The 10,352-nt window shown below is 28.7% G+C and overlaps 1 protein-coding gene across 1 annotated transcript; it reads left to right on the top strand.

Annotated features, from left to right (window-relative positions):
* The first annotated feature begins 3,733 nt into the window (after positions 1-3,733).
* WRKY48 (WRKY DNA-binding protein 48) lies at positions 3,734-5,680 on the top strand. The gene is made up of 3 exons (XM_039045031.2): positions 3,734-4,385; positions 4,720-4,863; positions 4,958-5,680. The coding sequence occupies exons 1-3, from the start codon at positions 3,925-3,927 to the stop codon at positions 5,397-5,399; spliced, it is 1,047 nt and encodes a 348-aa protein (XP_038900959.1). The 5' UTR covers positions 3,734-3,924; the 3' UTR covers positions 5,400-5,680.
* Positions 5,681-10,352: the final 4,672 nt, after the last annotated feature.

The following is a 10,352-nucleotide window of genomic DNA, read 5'->3' on the forward strand; positions in this document are numbered from 1 at the left end:
GTTTTATTTATTTATTAATATAATTTTTTAGGCTAGATTTGAGCTTTTTTTGGAGGTGGATTTAATTTTTTTCCTCTCTTTTTTTTAGTATTAATTTGTTTTAATGGCATATTTTTTTGTGTGTTTTGGATGACTTTTGTGTGATAAGTCGGTTTTAAGGATATATTAACTACTCCCTTTTGAAGGATTCAAACTTATTAGGTTAAAAAGTTTAATATTTAAATTCACGCATAAGTTATAATTTATATGGATAGAAAATGGTCGTTCTTTTTTTTTTTTTAATATATTAATTATATACCTTTGAGTACGTGCACTGCATATTAGTGAGTATAGTTTCAAACTATTATATATTAAAGATGTTAGATATTATAATATTAAATTTACATTTATCCACAACCTAAGTTTTTAGTCAATTTGATGATTTAATATAATATCAGAGTAGGTGATCAAGGAGTACTGTATTGACGCTTTTGAGTCAATCGGTGGTTTAATAAATATGCATTTGCAAATGGATATTAGATGAAAATAATAATATAACAAGGACTAAAGTAGTAAATTTTTTAAAAGTTTTAAGTATTAGAATAGACGTTTTGAAAGTTTTTAGACTAGAATGATATTGAATATAATGAATATTAATTAATCATAATTTCCTACATCTAAAATTCTTGAAAATTTTAATATAATTGTTTTTTAAAAATAGTGACAAAAAAAGCGAGAAAAAAATCATAATTTTCAATTACGGATATTCATAATTTTGAACAAGAAATTGTCAAGAAAAAGGTTGCGCTCAGCAACTTTATTACGAAGAAAAACATTTCACATTGACATTTCTTTTTCCAATTTAAAAAATTCTAAAAGTTTAAATAAAAATATAGCTGAATTGTTAATTTCTTTTCTCTTTTAGAAAAGATGTAATACAATCCTATTTGATGGGGGTATAAATGTAATTTTAGGCACTAAAACCTAGTGGAAAAGTTGTGGGCCATGGATTTTTAGGCAAAGGCCCACTTCCTCGGAACAGGACCATCTAATTAACACCCTTTAATTAGTTACCAAATATATTAATTATCTTTCCTTTTTTGAAATTATTATTTTTACTTTTTTCAAATGGCACTGAAAGAAACACCTCCATAGAGCCACACCGCACGTGCCAAATCCTCTCCCCCTATGGTTATGGCCCTCCAAGTCCTTTTTAATATGAAAATTAAGAAATTTTCACTTATGTCAACCTATTTATAGAAATTAAAAAAAAAAAAAATGACAAACTTCTGTCAACATCTATTAATATAGAAACTAATAGAATGTTATCATTGATAGAGACTAATAGAAAACTATCAATGTCTATCAGTGATAAAAATGATAAAAGTATACACTGATTAAATTTTAAATAATTTTTTTATTTTTGAAAATCTTTCGATTATTATTGTGATTTTTCTTTGTTCTTTTCTATTTATCTAAATAAATTCAATTTTATTCTAATCCCAAAATCCACACAACTTTAAAAAAATCATAAAATATAATAGAACTAAAATATTAGAATTAAAATACAAACTTTATTTATTTCAATAGTATTTGAAGATGAGAATTTAAACTTTTAATTCTTGAGTCGACAATGTAATATCAATTATTTGATTCTTTTAAAAAATAACACAAGTTATTGTGTCCATATATAACTTATTTTTTAAAATAAAAAATAATTGATTTTTATTCTTAAATTTTAAGTATACGTATGGTTCACAAAAATTGGAATACGAATCAAAATTTTCGATTCCATATTATCGTTTTCTTATTTAAGTGGGAGAGCGTATTTAATTTTTTTTAATTAAGGAATAAATACATGATTTAGAAAGCTCATTCTACGGGGAAGCATTTTTAGGTTGAGTAAAGAATAAAAATGATTGAAATAGATTAGGTAGAATCTACAAGACTATTCAAAATAAAGTTAAATCACCCTATTACTAGGTTATCACAATTATTTTAGACTATAACAAAAAAGTTATTACACTTTATTAATTACACTATTTTCCCCATTATTGGTTTATGGATTATCAATTAATTGGGTCTTCCAATTGTATTTTGTACACTTTCTGAAATAAGATTAGGTTAAAAAGAATTTATTTGAGTATTTATACCATCTCTCGATATAATTTTTCGAAAATTTTCAACGGTTGTTTGTTTTTATTCATAACTTAGATATATATTAGTTCAAAATCCTAAATTATTATATAAACATAACCATAGTTAGATCGTTAATTTAAGATTAATCCAGTGGTAATTAAAAAATATTCCATCTCTTAAAATCGAAAGCTCGATCCTCATTTCCATAATTATTCTATAAGTTTAGATATAATTTTTTTTTAACTACCCTACATCCTAACCTCATTTTGGTGGTGTGACAATACGGTAAGTCACTCCGATTGATTATAAATTATGTTGTAATCATTTTTTTTTTAAAATAATAAAATTATGTTTTAATGATTTATGTGCATATGCACGTTTTTCGTTATTGTGTTACATTAATAAGGTTTTTTTGAAAAATAAAAATTCATTTTAAACAAAATCAATTTTTGTATGAGTATCAATGGAAACGTTAATGTTTTCAAGTGTGGTTAGTAGCTTATGAATGTTTTTAAATAATCAGAATTGTGTTTTATTTTCACAAATATTAATAATGAAAAGCACTTCAAGAACTTTGGTGAATTTTAAAACTATTTTATAAGAAACTTTTTTGTAAAGATATAGATGGTCAAAAAATGAGTTTTAATTTAATTCAAGTGCTTTTTTATTTAGTTAGATTTTTTTTTTTTTTTTTTTTTTTTAAAGGAACACTTTTGCTTATTTTAAATCATACTAAACACTCTAGAAGTTATTAATTTTCCCAAAAACACTTCTAAAAAGGTAAATTTAATTTAGAAAGTACTTTTTTCAAGTTATTTCAAATCCACTATTAAACTAACATCTACAATTTTGTTTTCCCTCCTACTTGTTAGAATATTTTTCCAAGTGAATTTTTTAAAACAATTTCATAGTGAATTTATACATCATGTGATGCGACTTTTAAATAAAAATAGAAACAATTCGTTTAAAATATCCCAAATAAGTGGTTAACTAATATGTAGATTCTAAAATTAACTATTTAAGAATATATTTATTAAAATTAAATAAGTGGCCAAAACGATATTTTAGAAAAAGAAAATTCTTTTAAATAGAAAAATCATAATAATATTTACACTTTATTGAAAAATGTTCCAAAAGTGTTTATCCTTTTAAAACATTTTACTATAAAATGTAAATATTTTTAAATATTTTTTTATATTTAAAAAGACCCCTTTAAAAAACATAGTTTAATAGTTTTTGTTTTTATTTTTTTTATAAGAATAGTTTAATAGTTAATGCAACCAAAACTTTCCTAAAACAAGAAAATGAAAAAGAATATACATGGATCGATAAGTAATACATAATTATTTAAAAAAGTATAATAAATAAATATAAATATTTTACAGCATGGATCAACCCACACACGAAATAACATGATCGTAAATTAGATATATTTAAGAAAAAAAAAAATAAAGAATAAAAAAGTCCATTGTTTTTTTGTTTGCCTACGTGTACGCGGCCATTAAGAATCTCGTTTACACTGGAACCGGTTAACCGGTCAAAACTCCGCGTTTCAGAAGTCACCCTTTTCGCCAGTCCTCTGTCATTTATTGCGAACACCGATCCAATCACTCTTGTTTCTATGCCCATCGTTTACCGGCACCTGTCGGTCACCATCCTAGGTGGGAAAACTTACACCCCAAGCTGTTCTCCAAAATCCCAATTTCACTTTCTTTTTTTTTTTTTTTTCCTTACACTCTCTCAACAACAAAAGAATATATTTGTTATGTGTGAAAAAAGAAAAAAAAAATCCTCCGATCCATCCCAATGGAAAAGAAATTTGAAGAAGACTCAATGATGGGGTTTGATTATAATTCTGCCGGACTTTACTCTCCGGCGGTGTTTTCCGATGAGTTTCCGGCGTCTAGTTTTGATTCTTTTTCTAGTATTTTCGACATGTCATGTGATGATCATGACCATAAAGCTGCTGTTGCTGCTGCTTCTTGTTCTTCTAATTCCTTTGACTTATTTAGTAGTGGAGTTGAAATCCATGATTTTTACAACAACAACAATAATACTTATTCTTCTTCTTTCTTCGATTTGCTTTCTACGGCGGCTCCGCCACTTTCCTCACCGGCCTCCACTGTGCCGGAATCCTCCGAGGTCGTCAATGCTCCGACCACTCCTAATTCTTCCTCTGTTTCTTCCTCCTCCAATGAAGCTGCTGCTGCCATTGAAGAAGTTGACAAGATCAACAACAACACTGATAAGTCTTCTTCTTCTAAAGTGTAAGTGATTAATTATTATTATTGATTCCATTTTGAATTTTGGATTTAGATATTTTAGAATGATATGATATTGGCTGCTTTGGATCTGAGTTTATTTTAATGGAAAGATATTGGTTGTACTTATATTCTATATATTTTTAGATCTTTGTTTGGTTGATGATGAGGAAATTATGGGGAAAAGGCATATGATTTTTGTTGATTTGAATTATTGGTGTAAATTTGAGCTTCATGATTCTTTCCTCTTTCTTTCTCTCTTTTTGGACAAAAAGAAATGGAAAAAGTGGATTTTTTTTTTTTTAAAAAAAATTAAATAGTGTTGTTGTCTTGGGTTTAGGTTGAAGCCAAACAAGAAGAACCAGAAGAAGAAAAGAGAACCCAGATTTGCTTTCATGACAAAGAGTGATATTGATCATCTCGATGATGGTTACCGGTGGCGAAAGTACGGTCAAAAAGCCGTGAAGAACAGCCCTTATCCCAGGTCTATCTTCTTCATATTTTCACAATAATATGATATTTTTCACTTTAAACGATTTGAGTATTGTACTAATGAAAATGTTATACTTGTAAAACAGAAGCTATTATCGTTGTACAACAGCAGGGTGCGTTGTGAAGAAGAGAGTAGAGCGATCGTCGGACGACCATTCGATAGTCGTTACGACGTATGAAGGCCAACACACTCATCAAAGTCCGGTAATGCCGCGAGGGAGTATCAGAGTTCTACCGGAATCCACCAACAACAGCCTCATCGTCGATCACGACACCACCGCCACCAGACTTTTATTCCAACACAACACTCCCCAACAACCATTCATGTATAGCTCTCCACCACCGCCATTTCTAACAATCAACTCGTCGGTGGCGGCTGTGAGTCCCCATCCTCCTCCTCCTACTTCCTTCACACCACCATCACCGCCACCGTCGTCTCAAGCTTCCTTGGTCCGAGACCATGGGCTTCTCCAAGACTTGGTGCCATTGCAAATGAGGAAGGAACCAAAAGATGAGCAAAATGGATGAATTATTTGAATTAATTCTCTCTTAATTTTGGTACGTTTAAATTAAGAATTCAGAATCAGCCATTTTCCATCGTTTTTTTTTTTTTGAGTAGATTCGTCATCTCATGATTATGAAGCGCTTTCTCTCTTTCAAGCGTTTTAAAGATGGATTATATTAGTATTAGCTGTGCTTTATTAATGAGTTATATTATTATATTCTTTGTAAAATAATCTTAATTAGCATATTAAAACCAAGTTGTCTATTATGGGATAATATAATATGATCATGTCGTTTTAGCTCAATATTCTTCATCCTTTCCTTTCATTCACTCTGACTACTTCACATCATGCATCCATTTCAACTTTAGGGTTAGGGTTTTTCTTCTTCCATTGCAATATTAAAAACTCGAAGGAAAAATGACATAATATTATATATGAAACAGCAACGAAATACAACACTTAAAGTCGTTCCATCTCTTATCCTCATCGAAAATTTTGAATTTAAAAGGTTAAAATATAAAGTTTTGTATGTCATAGGTTGCATGTTAAGTCACAAAGGAACCTAAAAAATGTAGCTTTTTTAGAACTAGTTGAAAGATTAGTTACGATATAGATATAATATTTGATACATATATTATTTAACAGGGTTATAGTATCGGAATATCGACCCCAAAGAGTTGGAGGGTATTTTGAAGCATGTTTGGTATTGCAAGCAAAGCTTTTAAATGTATATATAAATGTGGCTCTTGCTTATAGATTGAGCCATTTCAGATATTTTTTATTTATTTATTTTTTTTAATTTCTTTAGGGGCGGGAGTTTTATACGAATCTTCACCGATGGGGACTTGGGAACTTGACTTGCAAAATCAAACAGAAAAATTAATAATAATAATAATAATAAAAGGATTTTACACCAAAAGTTTCACATTCATCAAATTCCATAGTTTGTTTTTTCTATGTGTGGGCTTCAATTTTATTATAACATATATAAATATATTAATGATTTTTTTAAAAAAATTTAGATTCTATAGTTACATATTAACATTACTTTGATGTATATATAAAAGGATAGTCAACATGATATTTAACAAATATTTGTTTTTTTAATATAAATATTTGATTTTTTTAACCATAAAATTAGAGAAACATATCTTTTAAGTTTGAATGAAGGGCTTTATATTGCTATATATATTTTGTTAATATATATGTGTATTTTTTTCTTAATAATAGTGTAAAATGTAGTATTTGTTTTGGGGTATAATGCTAAAATATACAAATATGAAGCTTAATAAGGCAACCTGTTGTGATTTAAACCAAGCTGATGAGGTGTAAATTACAAAAAAACCAACCACTTGACCATTTTGATGAGTGTTGGTTTAATTTGCTTATTAGTTCTCTAAACTAAAAGTGGGGTTTTATCTTGTGAGTGAACTCTCACTTAGTTTTTTCTTTCTTTAAAAAATTGCAAAAATTAAGGAAGTTGAAGAAAGAAACTTTCATAATGTGAAAAAGTTGACAAAATAAAGATGTTTTCACTGACAAAATTATGGTTACAAAGTTCAATGTGCTTGGTGCAACCATATAAGAATATTAAACTTTTTTGGCCATGTCCTTTGACAAGAAAGGGTTGGCCATATGTGAAAGTTGATTTTGTGCAGCAAATTTGAAGATGTACCCACACTTGAGTGCACAATTTTGTTGACTCTTGAAGAAGCTTTGGGATATGCTATTTGGTGCATTTTTTGTGGTAAATTTTCTAAGATACAATAAAGATTGTGTTTGGGTAAGCATGCAAATAAACCTAATTAGAAGCATGAAAACATGGACAAATATGATTAACAAAACATGCATGTTCTGTACTTGGTCTAAGTAAATGTTATATATATATTCTTTCATATATATACACATACATTATGAACATAATCACTCACCTAATTAAATCACTATAACAAATTAAAGCACTACCTTGTTAGAAATGTGACCAAAATTAACTTACCCCATTGACAAGATATAAGCGGAAGATCATATGGATAAGTGACGTCAATTCTTTCCAATGATATGATCAGGTCTTTTTGGTGAACCCAAAAACAAAATCATGAAGGTCTTATATATGTCTAAAGTGGACAACATCATATAATTGTAGAGATAATTGGATGATCGTTATCCCTAGCTATCAAATGGTATTAGGAGTCATGTATCTCTGACTTCACCATATCGATCAGTAGAATCCTGGTGGAGATCATAGATGACTATTTGAAGGAGGCTCGATGGTACACTTTGTTCAAGGAGAGGATCATTGAGAATATAATCAAAGTCTCATTTAGTTAGATGATGAAAGTATCACAAGTAAATAGGTAAGATAACCATCTCAAATGGTATAAAGTGATCTTTTAGTGAACACAAACAAAATTGGGCTTATGAGAGGTTAGAGGTCTAAATTTCCATATGATGTCCTGAATAGCACCCTTTTTTGGGTTATGGTATAATTCAATTGATTTTTGTTAGCTTAATTTTGTGTTAATTATACAAAGATTATGCCCATGGATAGTTATTTTGCAAGAATTATAACAATGGAGACAAAGTAAAAGATGTTATGAGATATTTGGAGAGAAATTATCAGGCTATTTATCAATGAATGAAGATCATAAAGAAACCATGAATAAAGCCGACATATATAGAGTTGATAGTTCGTTCAATCTCTAATAATTACTTAATTGATTCATAATTTTAGTTGGTGAAATCAAGTACCAGTTGTGACCGTTCTTCCATAGATTTTCTCATTAACTTACGTCCCGATTCGGTAACTATTTTGTTTTTATTTTTTATTTTTAAAAATTAAGCCTATAAACAACCATTTTTCCTCCAAATTTCTTCCTTTGTTATCTATTTTTTGCCAATAGTTTAAAAAATCAAGCCAAAATTTGAAAGCTAAGACCCATTTGATAACCATTTTGTTTTTTATTTTTGAAAATTAAGCCTATGGACACTACTTTAACTTCCAAATTTCTTCTTTATTATCTACTCTTCACCAATGGATTAAAAACCAAGTCAAATTTTGAGAACTAGAAAAAATAGCTTTCGACAAGTTGTTTTTGGAATTTGGAATTTGGTTAAGAATTCAACTATTGTACTTAAGAAATATGCATATCATTGTAAGAAATGTTGATGAAATAGATTTAATTTTTAAAAACAAAAACAAAAAAAACCAAATGATTATCAAATAAGGCCTAAAAACCTAGCTTTTAAAAAGTATGCAAATCACTATAAGAAATGGAGAGTAATCGATTTAATTTTCAAAAATAAAAAATAAAAAATGTGGTTAACGAAGGAGGCCTTAATTTCTTATTTTTGTTTGATTCTCCATGTTAATTGAGTTCTCTAAATAAAATTAAGTGATTATTGTATCCATGGTACTCAAAGAAGTTAGAAATCTATTTTTGAAGACAATATCTTTGTTCACTTATTTATTTATTAATTAACTTTTTACATTTGATGTAGACAAATTTTTAACGCGGGGCATTGATAAAAAATATTTCTCTTTTATCAAAGATACTTAGAATCTTTGATAAAGAGAGGAGTAACATTATAGAGATGTGGTGAAAAAAACTTTAAAGGCCTATATAGGAGTTTTGAGTAGTGAATATTAAGTTAGAATTGAAATCATAAGGATTGGCTATACAAATAGCAATTGGGTCTAAAATAATTAAAAATTAGTATAAAAATAAATATATTAGGGATATGACCTAAGATTAGTGCTAGATATCACTTATAACAACTATCAGTGATAGTAATATTGATAAATGACTAAAACGGCCACACGTAGCCCATCATTTCATGCTTCTCCTTTTGATTTTGTTAAATTGAAAGTTGCACTATCACTTATATGAAGGAGATTTCCGGTGGAAGCGTGTGAATGACTTGCATTTAGACATTCAATTTTTATGGAAACAAAAAGAGTAAAATGAAACATGCATTTGTAGGATAAACTATCAAACAAAACTATAAGCATGCTAGAAAAGAGGAAGAAAAGAAGAAATCAAAACTCACCTTTGTTGATTCTTCTAGCTTTCATCTTCCACCTTTATTGACGATCTCGTACTTCTCCAATGAAAGACACTACTAACAAAGTTACCTTGTTATTCTGTAGGATTCCAAAGAATTAGGAAAAATGGTCTTCAAGAATTTTTGAGGAGGAAAAATGATAGAAAATTTTAGAGAGAAGTTAGAGAGAAGGTGGAGGCTTGAAAGCTTTTTTTTTAATTTTATTTTTATGTGTGTGAACAAAAACCCTTGCCCTAAATAGGCTATAAGGATATATTTATATGGAGAATGGTTAATCCCTTTATACCCTTAGGGGTCATTTGGATTGAAGTTTTCTCAATGACGAGGAATTACGGATACTTGGGAATTATATGTTTGGGAATAAAATTACTGGGAATCAAGGATGACTATGTTTGGTTGTGTATGGTAAAACAATGTCTGGGAATAGTATGTGTGGGAATTAAGGATAATTATGTTTGGTTGTGTAGGAAATGTTATCAACTTTTCCTGAGAATAAGTAATACATATGTTTTGTGTTGCATGGAAATATTATTAGATCACCCAAGTAAATGTTATTTTTGTTTAAATTGTGTGATCACTTTCAAAATTTTGTGCAATTATAAAGCATATAACTAATAAAAAAAACTTGCCTTAATTGATTTTAAATAATTAATTTGTGTAGTTTTATTTTTATTATGCAATTATTAAAAACAACCTTAAGTCGCTGCACTATATTTTATTCCAAAAATCAAATATAACCAATATCAAAGTACAAATACTAAACATAGACAAAATAAGCATTTATATGGTAGTAGGAAGGGGAAGAAGAAGTGAAAACCCACACTGTATATGTAATTCCTTCACTTGTGTGGCTAAAAGATGCCTGGGAAATGCCCTTTCCAAGATAAATAAACAAAGCCCACCAACCAAACAT

The sequence above is a fragment of the Benincasa hispida genome, chromosome 1 (assembly GCF_027475165.1).
Source record: "Benincasa hispida cultivar pf3 chromosome 1, pf3_genome.v1.1, whole genome shotgun sequence".
Classification (NCBI taxonomy): domain Eukaryota; kingdom Viridiplantae; phylum Streptophyta; class Magnoliopsida; order Cucurbitales; family Cucurbitaceae; genus Benincasa; species Benincasa hispida.